The following is an 18,362-nucleotide window of genomic DNA, read 5'->3' as shown; positions in this document are numbered from 1 at the left end:
CAAGTAGGTGTTGTACCTGAAATGTAGGGATGGTTCAACACACCCAAGTCAATAAATGCAGTAAACCACATTCATAGACCTAAAGACAAAAATCACATGATCATTCCAATAGATGCAGAAAAGGCCTTTTACAAAACCTAGTGTACCTTGATGATAAAGTCCTAGAGAATGTAGGGCTAGAGGGAACACACTTCAACACAATAAAAGTTACATACAAGGAGCCCACAGCCAACATCATCTTAAATCAGTGGTTCTTAACCTACTTATTGCTGCAAACCTTTAATATAGTTCCTCATGTTGTGGTGACCCCAACCATACAATTATTTCATTACTACTTTATAACTGTAATTTTTCTGCTATTGTGAACTATAATGCAAATATCTGATATGCAACTCCAAGGTGATCTCAACCCACAGGTGGAGAACCACTGTCCTAAATGGAGAAAAGTTTGGAGCAATCCCACTGAAGTCAGGAACAGCACAGGTATCCACTATTCTCATTCTTCTTGAACACTGTGTTGAAGGTTGAGCAGTAAGACAAGTGAAGGAATTAAAGGATACAAACAGGGAAATAAGTAGTCAACTATTCCTATTTGCAGGTAATATGATGTCATTATACATCAGAGATCCCCAAAACTCTACCAGAACTTCTAGAAACAATAAACAAATTCAGAAATGTGTCAGGATGCAGAATTAACTTACAATCAATGGCTTTTCTATACAACAACAATTAACATAGAGAGAAGATCGTGGACATACTCCCATTCACAACAGTCTCAAAGAAAATAACTATCTAGGAATAAAGCTAACCAAGACATGAAGGACCTCAACAATGAAAACTTTAAACCACTGAAGAAAGAGATAAAGACACTAGAGACAGAATGACATCCCATGTTCATGAACTGGTAGAATCAACACTGTGAAAATGATCGTTCTACCAAAAGCTATGTACAGATTCAATGCAACCCCAATCAAAATCCCCATCTCATTCTTCACAGAAATAGAAAAACAAAACAAAACAAAAAATCCTAAAATTCATATGGAGCCACAGAAGACTGACTCCCAATAGTCAAACAATCCTGAACAAAAAGAAGAATGCTGAAGGGATTACAGATCCAGTCTTAAGATACATCACAGAGCCATAGCAATAAAACAATAAAGCACTGGCACCAAGACAGATACAGAGACAGTGGAACAAAACTGCAGACCAAAAAGAAGCAAACACATAACATCGGCTACTGTGTTAGACAGTGGTGCCAAAAACATGCTGGAGAAAAGAAAGCGTCTTCAACAAATGGTGCTGAGAATTCTGATTGTCCACAAGCAGAAGACTGAAATTATACCTGTACCCATCACCTTCCATGAAATCTCATTCCAACTGGATCAAAAACATACACATGAAACACGAAGACTGCTGGAATAAAGCAAATCATATACCTGTATTCCTAACCCTACACAACATAGGTGTGTGCAAAGACTTCCTGAGCAGGACCCAAGTGCCTACCAATCAAGGACAACTGAAGTGGACTTCATGAAACCAAGAAGCTTCTGCCCAGTGAAACAATCAACTGGGGCTCAGTGTAAGAGCGCAGTCTGCTCTTCCAAAGAACCCGGGTTCAACTGCCAGCACCCACATGGTGGCTCACAACCATCTGCAACTCCAGTTCCAGGGCATCCCACACCTTCTTTCTGACTTCCATGAGGAAAACATTGGACATCAACCTTCGGCCTCCACATGCATTTATGCAGGCAAGCTAGTTAGTGAGCCCCAGTGACCCGGCTAGGGAGTTCACTGGAGCAGCTGGACCTGGCTCTTTCATGTGCTGGGGATTCAAACTCAGACATTTCTGTGCAGCAAGCACATGTTTGTAAAGCAGAGTCCCCTGGGCATCTCCCCAGCCCTGAAAAGGGGTTTTAGACAGAAGTATGGTCCTAAAGATTTTTCCAAAGCAGAAATAGGAAAAAACCTCAGAACAAAACCAAGTTTAAGTACATTCCAGAAGGTCTGATTAACTTATATGTATTTTTTTAAAAAGGGACTTACAAAAGGTAAACCTTAATGATGGTATGTGTGTGTGTGTGTGTGTGCATACACACCTATATTGTATTGGCTGTATTGCTATGTAGTGTGATGACCCAATACCCTCTAGATTTCCATTAATGTCTCCACAAGTGCCATGGCATGCACGCGCGCGCGCACACACACACACACACACACACACACAAATAAATGGGGGCAAGTTCCAACACAAGTAACTATATTTATATGAAGACTATCAACATAGAAATAATATTTATTTTATATAAAAAGAAAGTTATCAACATAGAAAGAACATTTCTTTTACATAGAAAAGAATGATAAAATAGAATGCTTAAGACCTATGCCTATATTATCTTCAAATACAGCCTTTCTTCTTTCCCAGATGTTTCCTAGGAATCCCCAAAACAAGACTAAATTTTTGTTCACAGAAAAACATCTTAACTCCTCCTGCAACCTTTGAGACCTAGAGTAACCCCATGCATGATCCGTGATCTGTTAGGTTAGCGATCCTGTTAAGGCACCACCAAAACCACTATATATAGTCACAGTAAAGACAGCTCTGTACCCCAATCTCAGGTGTGTCTTCCTTTAGTCCCCATGCTTAAATGGATGTTTAAAAACATTTTAATAAACTCCAAATCTGCTTCATAGTACCTTATCCTGAAATTCTCTTTCTGTGGCAGGGATTCCTAAGGGGGAGAAAACTCCCCCAGCTGCTCCAGCAGTGTGGGGCACTGTCCCCACCCCCAGCTGCTCCAGCAGTGTGCGGCACTGTCCCCTCCACATATTCCCTGACAATAAGCTCAATATATAGGTGTCTAGAAATATCTAGAAGTTATCTTTGCTACATTTTTTTTGAGACAGGATGTCATGTAACCCATGACAGCTTTGCTATGTAGCCAAGGATAGCCCAAACTCCTGATTCCCCCTGCCTCTATCCCCTGATAATTCATGTAGTACTAATGACTTTGTCACTGTTTAAAAACTTCTCAGCTCAAGTTTCCAAAGATGGAAACCCTGGAAGAGAAGCCTTAAAACAAGTTTGTCATAAAAGATGGCTATGTGTAGACGTCTTACCCAAGTAGTCAACTTAACCCCAGTTTCCAACTCTCCAGCTGCCTGGACACCCCTCACGTGCTCAATGTAACCCTTTCCTCACATGAATCAGGCATACCATACCACATGTGCATACAAGGCCAGTGCCAGACTTCCCACCCCAAGGCCCTGCAGAGCTGACTCTTCCCACCCCAAGGCCCTGCAGAGCTGACACTTCCCACAGTCTTTCTCTAGTTCTCCCACACCACTCAAGCCAACAAGGGAAAAAGGTCTTCCCACCCCGCTACAAGCAGTTTTTTGAACTCTACCCCCGCCTTCCCCACTTTCACGATCCTGCCTGTTACTGAGAAGGTAAGGTGCGAGGAAGCCATCACTCACCTCATGCTGTACGCACCAGCGCCCAGCTCCTGGCCAATGCCGGACAGGCTAGCATCAAAGTCCTGCACCAGCCCCGACTCAATCACCTCGTCCGCCAGCGGCAGCTTCAGAGCCCAGGCCATGCCGGCTCCTTCCTTGCCCTGTACAAAGGCACGGAGCGTAACTCTACCCGGCAGGGAACCTACAAACAAGCTCGCTCGCGCAGCACACCAGAACCCCGAGCCTGACCCTGAGGCTGCACCCCGGTTACTACTCGGGTGCCCCGATGGCCAGGATTCCTCTAGTTCGGCTCTCGGGAGCGCGAGGTGCCCGGGTCTCAACTACTCCGGACTTGCTCGAGTGCGGCTGAGCCCTCCCGGCCGCTCGGCGCCCTCCACACAGCCTCTAAGCGGAGCCGCGCCGCACGCCAAACGCCCGGGCGTGCCCTCCGCCCCCTGCCGCGGAGAGCTCCTCCCTCCGGGGGGGGCCCGCACTTTCCCCTCAGGCCCCGCTTCCGGTCAGCAGATCACTTCCGGTCACCGGTTCTCCCGTGCTAGGTCCTCAGAAGAAAACCCAGATTTCTGTGCAGCGCTCCCCACGCCCTCGGGAGTGCCTCCGAGCGCCCGGAAACCTGGACAGGTAAAGTTCGGCGTAGACTCGAAGCGCAAACCCGTCCCAGCGCCAACCAATCATGGCGTCCTCTTCCACCCGAAGGTGACGTCACGTTGCCGCCCACCAATGAAGAGGCGGAGTCTGGCTTGGCTTTCGCAGCGGTGATAGGCTATCAAAGCTAATGTTCCCCGCCCCCTAGGCGGTGGGCGGCCGCAGTGCTCAGGTGTGGACGGCGTGGCATGGAGCTGGGGTAGTAGCATGGGGTTCTGGTCGCGCTGCCTGAGTGTCTGGCGATCTGAGAGCTGGCTGTCTGGCCGTACCCCGCCCGCCTCCCTCCCTGAAGGGACATTGTGTCCCTGGTGCTGTCTCAAACTCTCCTCACTTTCCGCTCCGTATCTTCCCCTTCTCCTAATGCATTCGAGCAGGAGACAGGGAAACTATTGGGGTGTTTGCTGATGTTTTGAGACAGGGTCTCTGAGTAGTTTTGACTGGCCTGGAAGTCAGACATTCGCAACCTCTGCCTACCGTACCCTGCTCTTTTAAAAGTTATGACGGAGGAGTTTTGGAGAAAGATCTGCAGAGCAAAGTCAGGCCTGGCGTCTTTATTTATAGCTCGATAACCAGAATAGTCTCACAGAGATTGAATTTACTTAATTGTAAATAAATAAACCGTAGCCAGGCATGGTGGCTTATGCTTTGATCCCAGTACTCCAGAGACAGGCAAGCTGATCTGATTTCCAGGTAAACCAGGACTGCATAGTGAAGACTCTGGAGCAGGGAGGTGAAATGGTACCAACTCCACCTTGCTCTTTTAGGGATTAAGAAATTATGACCATTTTTATTAATCACTGGCTATATACCTGTGTGCTATGAACAGCATTACTTTACTAGAACTCCTCAAGACAGGGTTGTAATTAGAACGCTAATAGGTTATGGTGATGCGCTCCTATAACCCTGGCACTCAGTGGGCTGAGACAGGAGGATCAACACAAATTCAAGCCAGACTAGCCTACATAGCAAGTTCCAGGACAGCCAGGTCTACCTAGTGTCTTAAAGTGAACTCTACAGGTAAATGGAAAAGACTTTACGGATCAGAAAACAGACAAAGGGCTTAAATTAGCTGACTCTCACTGGAAGGCTGCTATACATGAAAATGTCCTTCATTGTTGTACTTCATCTCAATAGTTTTACAGTCTGTTTTGACTTTTATTTTTGTATAAACCTACTTCTCCCAATGGATGTCTACCTCATAAAAGTTCGGGGAAATTGCTTAATGTGGTGGCCTACACCTTTAATCCCAGAATTCAGGAGGCAAATTCAGGAGAATAGGAGTTTGAGGCCAGCCTGGTCTACAAGAGCTACTAGACCCTGTGTTTAAAATATATATATAAAAGGCCAAGCCTAGTAGCCCATGCCTGTAGTTCCAGCACTTGAGAAAATGAGGCATAAGGATCGCAAATACTTGCGAGGCCAGCCTGGGCTATATAGAAAGCTGGTGGCCAAGCCGTACTATAGAGTGAGACCCTGTCAGGAAAGAGGGAGGGAGGGAGGGAGGAAGGAAGGGAGGGAGGGAAGAAAAAAGGGGCTAGAGAGATGACTGAGGTTAAGAGCAGAAACTGCTCTAACCGAACCCTTGTGTGACTTCAACCCAAGAGTGGTCTGGTTCTGCTGGCTTCTGTTGGTGTCCCATGCACATACCCCACACACATGGTTAAAAATAAAGTCTCAAGGGAGCATGGAGTCAAGCACATTGGCTGCTCTTCCAAAGACTCAGGTTCAATCTCCAGCACTCATATGACTGCCCACAACTCTCACAGTAGATCCAACATCCCTTCTGGCCTCTGAGGGCACCGGAACACACATAGTACACAGACATGCATGCAGACAAAACATCCATACACATAAAACAAATTTTTAAAAAATAAAAAAATGTTTAAAAGAGAGCAGGTATTGACCCTTGTTCTTCATCCACTCCATGGTTGAGAACTTATGCTCTATCCCTGGGACCTAGGATCCACCAATGAAAGGGATGTCCAGAGCAAGAAGATCTTGGCAATTGGGAGCCAAGGAAAACCACAAAGTCACACCATACAACAAACCTCACACAAGAGATTCATTGGGGAGAAACACAGAATGGTGGCTGCCTCTGAGAGGCTGGGAGAAGGAGCAGACTTTTATGGGGGTCCGAGGAGCTTGTGCAGTGAACTGGTGGAATAGCACAGCATGGCTACAGTATTGCTTGGCCTTTGATCCTGAGTGATGGGTGTGGGGATTTCCAAGTCTCGGGTTTGGGGACAGGCAGGGAGCAGGGTAATTTTTCACTGGTCTGTTACCCTACATTCCACACTTTTTTTTTATTATTGATAACTAATCAGGGGCCAGGAAAAAGGGCAAAGTTATCATTAGACTACTTCCTGTTGTGTGGCAGCCTCCAAGTCCTCGAGGCAAGCTTGATCTTCACTGTCAGTGTGTAATCGGGGGTGTAGGACTCTGATTCTGTAGGGAGGGATTGATCATCCTGTAATAACAGCTGGTTAAAGGTTGGTTAGAAGATTTTTAAAATTTTTTACTGAAGAAATCTAGATAAGAAGTTTATAAGACAGGGAACAATTAGTAGGATTAGGAAAAGGAAGAGAAGGGGAGTTAAGAAAGGTCCATATTGGAGCATCACGTTTCACCAGCCAGAAACATGGAGGTGTTCCGTATGACTTTGGGGATTAGTCTGGAGTGTTGGGTCTTGTCTTTTATTTACTATGCCCTATTGGTTGACTTAGAAGCAACATTCCTCCCTGAGAAAGAAGCAAAGGCCACCCTTCTCCACTGGTAGAAGATCTAGTCCTTGTTGATTTTGTAGTACTGTGGTGGCCAGTGAGTTTATTTGGTCCTGGAGGGTGAGGATGTTCTGAGCTATGGGTTGGAGGTCCTGAATGAAGGTGTGAACCAGTAAAGGTACTTTACCAGGTATCACCCCTAATTTAGGAAGGAGAACAACATGGTACAAGTCCCAGAGCACCCTGCAGGTAGGCTGTAGCAAATTCTAGTGCCATAAATGACAGAGGTGTTGTGAACATTTGGGGATATGGGCTGGATGGTGGTGCTGAGGGTTAGGGTATTATTAGTCTGAAGCACCCAGTGTGCTCATAAAATGAGTACCTGGGGTGTCGATGGAAGTTTCTGTCCTGCCCAGTCCCACAGCCACTCAGTCCCAAATAAACACACAGAAGCTTATATTAATAATATACTGTTTGATCTATTGCTCGGGCTTATTACTACTAGTTCTTACAAGTTAAATTAACACATAATTCTTATCTATGGTTAGCCATGCGGCTTGGTACTCAATAAGGCATTCTCATCTTGCTTCCTCTGCATCTGGCTGGTGACTGTCTCTGCCTTTCCTCTTCCCAGAATTCTCCTAGTCTGGTTGACCCACCTATACTTCCTGATTAGCTACTGGCCAATCAGCATTTTATTAAACTAATATGAGTGACACATCTTTACAGTGTACAAGAGCATTATCCCACAGCATACTGGGGAGTTAAAGCAGTCTGCAATACCGAAGAGAGATGTGGGAAAGATGAGGGGTAGCAGGAATAATTGATTCAGAGCAGTTAATGAGCAGCGAGGTAAGAGAATCTAATAGACTGATGGGGAAAGCCACAAATGCCAACTGTGAGTTTGACCCTGGAGAGACACACAACCAGCAATCTCCAAGGCAGCTGGGCAGAGTGTTATTCAGCAGCTGATATGCAGAGGTCTGAAACAAGAGATGGAGTGACCATGAGGACTGAGAGGTGGGATCAGTGTCACCCAAGACGGGAGACATTAGGGAGGCAAGAACCTTTGATGAATGAGATCACACCTTCATTTTTCCTATACCTCGATGTTGGGGTTGGGTGGGGTGTATTCTCTGTGTGTTTTGACCATGCCTGTAGTACACTTATTGAACATGTCATAATACAGTTTGCCTGTGAAACCATCCTCCCATCTGATGTCCCGTGGGTCTTGAATGTAGTAGAGGTGGAAGAATCCTTCCTGTATGTAAAGAGAGGGGGAATTTGGATGTCCCAGATTTGTCTCCTGGCATTTGCAAGACAAATATGGGCAACATCCCTAAGTTTCTGGCCATTTCTTATAGTAATATTCCTTTTGGTCATAGAGAAAACAGGCATGAGAGTAAGTGAGGGAGAGATGGATGAGGGAGTTACAGGGAACTAGACTGGCATTTGACAGACTGATATAAAACAATTTTCTAATCTATCAGAATGGGCTGTTGGTTAGAGGTGGGGGGGGGTCTATTGAACATTAAACACTCATATGTAAGAGCTACCCCAGACAGATGTAAATAAGAAATAGAGGAGGCGAGGGCAAGTGTAGATAAAAGAGATTTTCAAATCATTTGTTTGTGCAGTAGCAGAAGGCGTTACCATATGAGAGAATTTGAAGATTGAACACGCAAATTTGGTCATTGGGCTGTATTGAGGTCAACCTGCTTGTAGTACCAGAGCAAGGCTTTAATGAAATCTGAGTCTAGAGAGTAAGAGAGAAAGGGCTGTAGACAAATCCCACACAAGGGAGCTTTTCTAAGCTCCAAGTGGGAGCTGAGAGGCAAGAGAAATACCCAGGAAGGCATAGAGAAGCTGTGAGACTTCCAGGAGGGAGACGGGAGGTAGAAGTTCACAGAGGCCTAGAAGGACTCAAGGAAGCTGCAGGACAGAGCAGGCAGCTCCGAGGGGGAGGAGGTAAGGAAACAAGGAGGGTTCCACTAGAGGGAGAGGAGCAGGCGTCATAGTGTATAGACAGTGTCCCATGTGGTAGGGCCTAGGAAGGCACGGCAGGGAGATGCCTGTGTGTTCAGAGCTCTGGAGGGCATAGCAGGCTCCAGAAGCCAGAGAACAACACACTTAGCAAGTAGACAAGAAGAAACAGATGGTCAGAGCAGGTGGAGGGAAGAAATGGATGAAGAGGAAGACTCTAGCATGTAGAATCAAATATGGTGGGTGACCAAAGGCAACAGAAACAAAAGTACATGCCTTAGGAGAGCCATAGAGCAGTTTGGGTCCGATCAGAGCATGGTTCAGAGCAGTTAAGTTCCTTTGCTATTGAAAGGCCCAGCAAGAGCTATTAGTTCAAAGTGTTGATCAGTGGTTTGGGCTGGGAGGGCCCAGTGAAGTTTACACAAAGGTTTGTCAAGAGACACAAGGGGAACTTGAGTGAGGGGCCAACGGTAAGCAAGAAAGGAGAAAAAAGGGATCCAAAAATCTAAGAATCAGTCTCCCCTAGGAAGGATAGAATTTTGACCTTGGTAGTGGGGATTGTGAGTGATTAGATTAGGCATTTTCTGTCTAGGGTGATGGCCTGAGGGGAGAACAGCTGAACTTAGAGGATGACACCCTGTATCCCCGGTCAGACAGGAAGATTAGTAGGAGCAGGAGACAATCTGACCAAGCTGTAGGGATGACTACAGAGAAGATCATTTGTAGAACGATTAATAAAAACCCATTAGATTAGGCATTTTCTGTCTAGGGTGATGGCCTGAGGGGAGAACAGCTGAACTTAGAGGATGACACCCTGTATCCCCGGTCAGACAGGAAGATTAGTAGGAGCAGGAGACAATCTGACCAAGCTGTAGGGATGACTACAGAGAAGATCATTTGTAGAACGATTAATAAAAACCCAGAGACAGATATTGGGTTCAGCCTGAAGGTCAGAAAAGCAAATCAGCACGCTATTACCTCTATCTCAAACCAAAATGGCAGCCCTGCCTCCAGGAACCCTCAGAATAAGACTGAGCCTGAAAGCTGTCTCCTCCCGTCTTTTATTGCTCTCTAGTGCTGGGATTAAAGACATAGACCACTACCATCTGGTTTCTATGGCAAACTAGTGTGACTACTGGGATTAAAAGTGTGTGTGTGTCACCACTACCTGGTCTGTAAGGCTGACCACGGTCACTATTTAACTCTCTGATTTTTTTGGCAAGTTTTATTTATTAAAATACAAATGAAATATTACTACATTTCCCCTTTTGTCTAAAATGAAAAAGAAGGCTATAACTAACATAAAAACTATATACAATAAGTACAATGACTATATACAATATACACACACAATAAATGCATCAACAATGACTAGTCCATTTGCATTTGACAAATTCACAGAAAATACTCCATATTTATCCTATCTTGGTGAGTTTAAAGTATTGTACCTAATTTACTTTTTGTCATAACTTGCTTTCTGCATCAGGTAAACAGGTAAAACTATATCTAATCTTCAACTCCCTCAGAGACCCAAGAAGGAAATAATATTAACTTAGTAAGCAGGAAGGAAGTGTGAGCCAGTGACTTCCAAAAAAAATGTGAGAAGTGACAGAAACAGCTGGCTGCCTGGACAGACACCCAAAGTTCCTCTGCAATGTTGGGGCATCTATCTACAGGCTTAGCATATCTGACAGACTTTTCTGTGATGCAGGATATTCTGAAGGGCTGTCTCTCCTTGTCTTTACAATGTTTGGCAGTTACTTTTTTGTGTGTCCTTCTTGTCCAATTAGGACAGCATACTGTCAGCAGTCAAGGCAAGAGCTCTTCTTACCAAGTGGCTTACTTTTGCTACAAAGAAAGCAAACTCCATGTGGAGTTTCTTCAATGCCCATTATCTTCTCTGAAGTAGATTGGTGCTGCCAGGAGCAGACATTTAACATTGTCATAAAAAGAGCCTATTTATTAAAACATCTTGAATGCCTTATTCTGCAGATCTCTAAAGAGTTTGAAGATAACCTGTGTGTCTAAAATATATCTTTGTTTGACCTTGAAAATGAAGGAACAGAACAAACTCCATTTTGAGAAAGAACTTCATTTTAGCTGCACTTGACCTAGGGCTGATCCAGCTTCAGTGAAAATCAAAATAATATTTCTAAGAAAAACAGGCTGTGCCTGCCACAGTTAAAGTAACCCCACCCGGTGGCCAGCCAATGACTAGCAACAATGCTTGCTTAAGATGTCCTTGTGGGCATCTGATAATTGCTGTTTGGAAACTCCCCTAGACCCAGCCAATGAATTTGAAGGTTGCCTTCCCTCACCAAATTTGTATCCAATCATGTAACACCAAGGCTGTACCCTGCTTAAGACTTTTTCCCTTAAAAACTCCCTGCTTTAGAGGTTCAGGGTCATTCTCCTCCACCTGTTGCATCAGAGTGTTGAATGATGGTCCACATTTAAGTTCATATTCAGTAAACCCCTCTTGTGTCCTTGCATTGGATACCGGCTCTGTGGTGGTCTTGTTTGGGGGAGTCTCTTGATGCAGGTACATTTGGAGGCTCGTTCAGGATCCCCACAGACTCTGGCCTGAGGAGTTCATGACCAGCTGATAAGTCTCTTTGTTTCTGTTCCTGTCTTTGTCTCTATGGTGTTCTGTACTTTCACTTTCTGAAGTGTGCCAAATCTATAACGTGGTCCAGTAACAGTCAGTGTCTGGGACAGTCAGTAAAGGCGTTGGAGGACCAGGACCATGGGGGTCCAGGAGACATTTCACACCCTGGAGACGGGTATGTGGAAAGCCCCAAGGCATGTTTGATTGAGGACAGAGAGTCTCATGTTTGGATGGTCCTTGGTGTGATTGAACCTGGAGAGTTGCTCCCTGCTGAGGGCACCAAGCCATCACTGTTTCTGAAGCTTTGTTGGTTGTCTTATTGGGGCAAAATCTTTTTTGTGCCCTTGATCTTTTGTGTTGTCGTTTGTTTGGTGTTTTTGTGTATCTGACTGAGATGGAAATAATGGGACAGTCCCCCTCTTCTCCCCTAGATCTCTGCCTACCCCACTGGAAGGACATGCAAACCACAGCTCATAATCAAGGGGTTGAAATTCACAAGGGAAGGTTGGTTACCTTTTGCACCTCAGAATGGCTCACTTTTTATTTCATCTGGCCCCCGGGAGGGGAGTTTTGATGCCAGACCCATTGGGCTGTGTAGGAAATTGTGTTTCAACCCAGAACTGGACATCCTGATTAGATACCCTACATCATAACATGGAGAAGTCTGGTAGAAGAACCTCCCTCTTGGGTTAAAACTTTTCTTCCCCAACAGGTTACAGTACTGGGGGCAGAGAAGAAACTCCCACTGACTGGGGGCCTTTCAGCCCATCCAGCTCCAGTTTTTCAGGGTGGGAATACTGAAGAAGATACTTTCCCTCCCCCTCCTTATACCCATACCCCAGCTCCCAGGCCTGCACCAGCAGTGGCCCAAGGAGACCCCCTCCATAGACCCCACCCATGGGGAAGGCCCAACCAGGGGCACCAGAAGATGGAGAGGAAGGACCCCTGAACTGGATTCTACTGTTCTCTCTTTGAGGGCCACTGGGCCCTCAACCAAGATAGGAATCAACCCTTTTATTACTGGGCCTTTGCCACCAGTGATCTCTCCAATTGGAAGTCTCAAAATTCTCCTTTCTCTGAGAACTCCCAAGGCTTGATGACTCTCCTCAAAACTGTTCCTTTCACCCACCATCCCACTTAGGACAATTGTGTTCTCCATGGAGGAGTGGGACTGGGTCTAGGTGGAAGCCCGAAAATTGGTTCTGGGCCCCACAGGGAGCCTACAGCCAACCAGACTCTCAGCGATGGCCACATTCCCTCTATCTCACCCCAAATAGTACTACAACACGGCTGAAGGTAAGAGGAGTCTCCTTGTCTATCATCAGACTCTACTGGTGGGTCTCAAAGTGGCCGTGGATCGGCCCACAAATTTGAGCAAGGTCTATGGTGTTAGACAGGGACCAGATGAAAGCCAAGCTGCATTGTTGGAAATGACTACAGGAGGCTTTCAAGAGACAGACACCACAAAATCCAGAGTCACGGGAAGTGTGGTGGCCTTGGCGTGAGGCTTTGGTAACCAAGCAGCCCTAGGCCTTAGAAGGAAACTGCAGAAACTAGAGCACTTAGGAGGGAAAGGCGTTGGAGAGTTTGCTGCAGTGGCTGAGAAGGTGTGCAGTGGCAGGGAGAGTGCAGAGGGAAGAGCAGAGGAGAACCATCACCTTTCTAGTGTGCTGTGGCTGCTACAGCGGGAGCGGAGGAGCACAGAGGGCAGCTACGGTGCCTGGGTGCTGGGGAGAGGACAAGAAACCAAAAGACAGTAAACGAAGGCCCTGGCTGGAAAAGAATCCGTGTGCGTCCTGAAAGGAGGAAGGATGCTGGGCGAGATGATGCCCATGGGGGAAAGCTAAGGACAGCAGCAAGGTCCTTAGTTTAGAGATGGACAGTGGCGAGGAGAGATGGGGTTTGGCTCCCCTCCTTGAACCCAGGGTAACCCTGAGAGTGGAGGGGGAAAGACTGGCTTCATGGTGGATACAGGAGCTGAGAATTTGGTATTATTAAAGGCCGATGGGCCCATGACAAATAAAAAGATCTGGACTCAAGGGGCCAAAGGGGCAAAGTCTTATTCATGGACCTTACATGGACCACCCGAACAATGATGGACTTAGGAATGGGCTGGGTAACCCACTCATTTCTGGTAATCCTTGAATGTCATTATCCCTTGTATGGCTAAAATGAAGGCCCAGACACATTTTTCTGGTGAGGGAGACAAGCTGCTCAGTAAAGACGGAAAACCTATTCACGTTCTGGTAACTAGCAGTTTGACTGACGAGTATAGGCCACACCAATGGCCCTGAACCTGATCCACAGTTGGAGAGATGACTTCAGGAGTTTCCATCAGCCTGGGCCAAACAGGAGGGATGAAACTGGCAGTGCGTTGTCCCTGTTTATGCCCTTAGAGGCCAAGAAAGACATCATCCCACATGTCAGGCGGCTGCCAGACTTGGGAGTCCTACAGCCCATGCAATTGGCCTGCAACATGCCTTTACTGCCTATTAAGAAATCTCATACCAATGATTACAGGCCACTCCAGTGATGTGGGATTGCCCTCTGTATGCTGTGAATGTTATTTGATAATAAAGATGCTGCTTTGGGCCTATTGCAGTGCAGAATAGGGCAAGGTGGGAATTCCAAGCAAATAGAGGAGGAGAAAGTAGGCGGAGTCAGGGAAACACCAAGGAGCTGCTGGAGGAGACAGACCCCAGAACCTTGCCAGTAGGCTGTGACCTCGTGGTGATGCACAGATTAATAGAGATGGGTTGATTTAAGATGCAAGAGCTAGCTAGAAATAGGCACAGGCTAATAGGCCAAGCTTGATTTAATTAATACAGTCTCTGCGTGATTATTTCTAGTCTGGAAGGCCAGAACCGATCAAGCAGCCTCTGCCTACACTCTAGGGCTTAAGGGAAGTCAATAGGGTGATTGACATACACCTCATAGTGCCTAACCCATATACCTTACTCACCTCGTTGCCCCCAGGACTAACAGTGGTACTCTGTTCTAGATCTAAAAGATGCCCTTCCCAGTGTGCCTCTGGCCCCCCAAAGCCAACCACACTTCACCTTTGAATGGCATGGCCCAGAGATTGGGATCAGCAGTCAGCTGACATGGACCAGTCTACCATATGGATTCAAAAAGTCTCCCACTAACTTTGATGAAGTTCTACATGAAGACCTGGGTGAGTACTGGGCATAGAACCTAGGTGTCAGTCTGTTTCTATATGTAGATGACTTACTGATTGCAGCCATGGATCAGGAGACTTGCCTGACTGGGACTGAATGGCTACTGCGAACTCTATGGGACCAACGGTACTGTGCCTCAATCAAGAAGGCCCACATCTGTATGCAGCAGGTAACGTGCCTGGGGTACCTCCTGACAGAAGAACAGTGGTGGCTCTCAGAAGCACGCAAAAAGATGGTGCTTAAGACCCCGACCCGCACCATGGCTAGACAAGTGAGCGAGTTCCTAGGTACAGCAGGCTTCTGCCGCTATGGATTCCATGCTTTGCTGAATTGGCTAAACCTCTATAAGTGGCCACCAAGGAAGGGCAGAACCTGGTGTGGGAGTCCTTCTGTCTGTGTGTTGTTTTTCTTGGTTAATGAATAAAGAAACTGCCTTGGCCTATTGATAGGGCAGAATTTAGGCAGGGAAAACTAAATGGCATGCTGGGAGAAAGAAGGGCAGAATCAGGGGAGACGCCATGGATCCACCGCCAAAGATAGACTGGAACTTTGCTGGTAGGCCACGACTTCGTGGAAATACACAGTTAATAGAAATGGATTAAATTAAGATGTAAGAGTTAGCCAATCAGAAGCTAGAGCCAATGGGCCAAACAGTGATTTAATTAATACAGTTTCTATGTGGTTATTTTGGGGCTAAACTAGCCGGGCGGCCAGGATGAACAAACAGGCCCTCCTGCAACAAGAACCTTTTATGGACAGAAAATCATCAGTAGGCATTTGACAAACTCAAATAAAATCTGCTCTCAGCCCCAGCGTTGGGTCTGCCGGATGTGACTAAGCCTTTTCACTTATTTGTGGATGAGCATAGAGGAATAGCTAAAGGTGTCTTGACCCAATCTTGAGTCCTTGGAAATGACCTGTGGCCTATCTGTCCAAGAAGTTAGACCTTGTGGCCACCCAGTGGCCCCTGTCTCCACATAATAGCAGCTGTGGCCTTACTGGTAATGGATGCAGATAAATTGAATCTGGAACAAAATCTTATCATAACTACCCCTCATGCTTTAGAAGGAGTCCTCCAGCAGCCTCCTGACAGGTTGCTGAGCAACGCCAGCATGACTCAGTGTCAGACACTGTTACTCAGCCCCGCCAGAATAACGTTTCAGGTGCCCACAGCCCTGAACCCAGACACCCTACTACCTGACCCAGACTTGGAAGTGCCTTTGCATGACTTCTCTGGAATCTTGGCTTAGGTAATACTGTGTCTGACCTGATCTGAGGGACACTCCCCTGCCTGATGTGGACGTCACCCGGTACACTTGGAGCAGTTTTGTACAAGATGAACAGAGGGACGCAGGGGCAGTGACCACTTCAGAGGAGGTGATCGGAGCCAACGCCTACAGGCACTTCCACTCAATGGGCAGAATGGGTGACCTTGACCAAAGCTCTAGAACGGAGACAGGGACAATAGCTGCTCTGCGTTTGCCACCGCTCATCTCCCTGGGGCGATGTATAAAGAAAGGGGACTACTGACTGCAGAGGGAAAATCTATTAAAAATAATAAAGAAATTCTGGCCCTCCTCAAGGTCCTATGGAAGCCTAAAAAAGTGACCATCATGCATCGTCCAGGACACCAGAAAGGGGATGGGCCCAACAATTTGGCAGATAAAACTGCCCAGGAAGTAGCAGTGCAACCTTAGTAGAACCAGGATCCCCTGCCTTACCTGAAACTCACAAATACACAGGGAGGATCTGGCCTGGATAAAGTCCCTCCCCATGGTGCAAAACCTGGAAAGATGGTGGCGATCAGCAGACAGCACAATCATTCTGCCTGACCATCTGAGTAGACACTGCTCCAAAAGATTCACCACTCCTCTCACGTGGGGATTTGTAGGATGCAAAATCTGTTGAGACACTCAAAAACTAAAATCAGAGATGGAAAGCAAAAAATTGCAGACATAGTCTCCCAATGCAAGGCCTGTGTGCTGACCAATGCTGCTGCCAGTCCTAAAAATCCTGGAACCCGGCTCAGAGGAAAGAAGCCTGATGTGTATTGGGAGGTAGATTTCACAGAAATTAAACCTGGCAAGTATTACCTGTTAGTGCATATAGACACCTTCTCAGGCTGGATGGAAGCATTCCCCGCCAAGCATGAGATAGTACAGGGGGTGGCAAATATGCTCCTAGAAGACACCCGGCCCAGGTATGGATTTCCCACTGTGACAGGACCAGACAATGGACCAGCTTTTGTGTCCCAGGTAAGTCAGAATTTAGCCACTGCACTGGGGACTGATTGGAAATTACATTGTGCTCTCAGACCCCAGAGTTCAGGGCAGGTAGAAAGAATGACCAGAACTCTAAAAGAGACCTTAACCAAATTAGCCCTGTAGAGTGGCACAGACTGGGCGATCCTCCTCCCCTTTGCCTTGTTTAGGGTTAGAAACTTGCCCCATCAGATGGCATGGACACCCTTTGAGATTATGTTTAGGACCCAACCCCCTATTATTCCCAACCTGCAGACAGATCTCCTGGTGGAGCTGGATGATAGAGACCTCCTTGATGCCACACAAGGAGTCCAAAGCTCAGGATCCTTTATGAGTCTGGTGTGCCTCCTGACCCCACAGGTTCTGGCCAGGGCACTGGGTCTATGTGAGAAGGCATCGCCAGAGCCCAGATGGAAGGGACCTTTCCTCACCCTGCTGACGGACACCCGCTGCCATTAAGGTTGACGGCATAGTCTCCTGAATCTTTTACACTCATGCCAGACCTGCAGATCCCTTCGCACTCAAAGAAGACTACAGAGGAGAAGGATGGGAAGTTCTTTTAAGTAGGCTGGTACAGTTCAAAGAAAGACTTGGAACTATTCGACTAGTGGTTGCCGGATGCCAATCGGTGGTAACATGTCACAGGAGAGGCTCGTTATCAACCCTGACAGGGGAAACTCAGAGGGGCTTGATGGAATCGGATGAGCTGGGACAAAACCGAGACCCGTGATTGGGCTCTCACAGGCACAAGAAAGAGAATGAAGGAGCAGGACAAACTCCATTCTGAGAAAGAACTCCATTTTAGCTGCACTTGACCTAGGGCTGACCCAGCTTCAGTTAAAGTCAAAATGACATTTCTAAGAAAAACCACAAACTGTGCCTGCCCCCGTCAAAGTGACCCCACCCGGTGGCCAGCCAATGACTAGCAACAATGCTTGCTTGAGATGTCCTTGTGGGCATCTGATAATTGCTGTTTGGAAACTCCCCTAGACCCAGCCAATGAATTCAAAAGTCCCCTACCCTTACTGAATTTGTATCCAATCATGTAACGCCAAGGCTGGACCACCTTGCTGGAGGCTTTTCCCTTTAAAAACCCCCTGCTTCAAAGGTTCAAGACTGGTCGGCTCCACCTGCTGCGTCGGAGTGCTGGATGATGATCCAAACTCAAGTTTGTAGTCAATAAAACCGTGTGGGCTTGCATCAGATACCGGCTCTGTGGTGGTCTTGTTTGGGGGTCTCATCACAGGAACAAAAAAAAACTCACCTAATGTGATTACAAGTTTGATTATAATAGGTGACTAATTACTAAGCTGCAATCATCTATATATTGTATAAGCTTAGATTTAGGAAGAGACAAAGAGAGTAGATCAGAGGCCAAAGCCTGGCCCAAATAGATGCAAGCTGTGCTGGAATCCTAGGGCAAGGCAGACTTGGGTGGGAAGGTGAGTGTCCAGGTCAGTCCAAGTAAAGGCAAAGATATCTTGTGATTGGGGAT

At 46.6% G+C, this 18,362-nt stretch overlaps 1 protein-coding gene and 1 long non-coding RNA gene across 8 annotated transcripts in view; one reads left to right on the top strand and one right to left on the bottom strand.

The window, feature by feature from the left end:
• Tfcp2 (transcription factor CP2) overlaps positions 1-4,172 on the bottom strand; it is a 45,850-nt gene extending 41,678 nt beyond the window's left edge. For 2 of the 6 annotated variants that reach the window (XM_048446226.3, XM_085678608.2), the window contains exon 1: positions 3,475-3,918. Coding sequence is in view for 5 of the 6 variants with exons in the window: in XM_085678608.2 (XP_085534734.1) it covers positions 3,475-3,596 (122 nt within the window). In the remaining variant the exon portion in view is untranslated. Of the gene's footprint in view, positions 1-3,474; positions 3,921-3,947 lie in introns of those variants that run through there. The other 4 variants (XM_048446192.3, XM_085678607.2, XM_087899299.1 and 1 more) reach the window with 4 other exon arrangements.
• On the top strand, positions 3,973-18,072 carry LOC125408139 (uncharacterized). Of its 2 annotated transcripts, none has more exons than XR_014997915.2 (4): positions 3,973-4,092; positions 11,859-12,723; positions 14,429-14,602; positions 17,228-18,072. It is a non-coding gene; the product is annotated as an uncharacterized LOC125408139 (long non-coding RNA). The 2 variants fall into 2 exon arrangements; XR_014997916.2 differs by lacking the exon at positions 3,973-4,092 and adding an exon at positions 11,121-11,602.
• The last annotated feature ends 290 nt before the right edge of the window (positions 18,073-18,362 follow it).

The sequence above is a fragment of the Myodes glareolus genome, chromosome 19, assembly GCF_982192425.1.
Source record: "Myodes glareolus chromosome 19, mMyoGla1.1, whole genome shotgun sequence".
NCBI classification, from domain to species: Eukaryota; Metazoa; Chordata; class Mammalia; order Rodentia; family Cricetidae; genus Myodes; species Myodes glareolus.
Note: the sequence above shows the minus strand (reverse complement) of the source record. Positions and strands in the feature narration are given on the sequence as shown.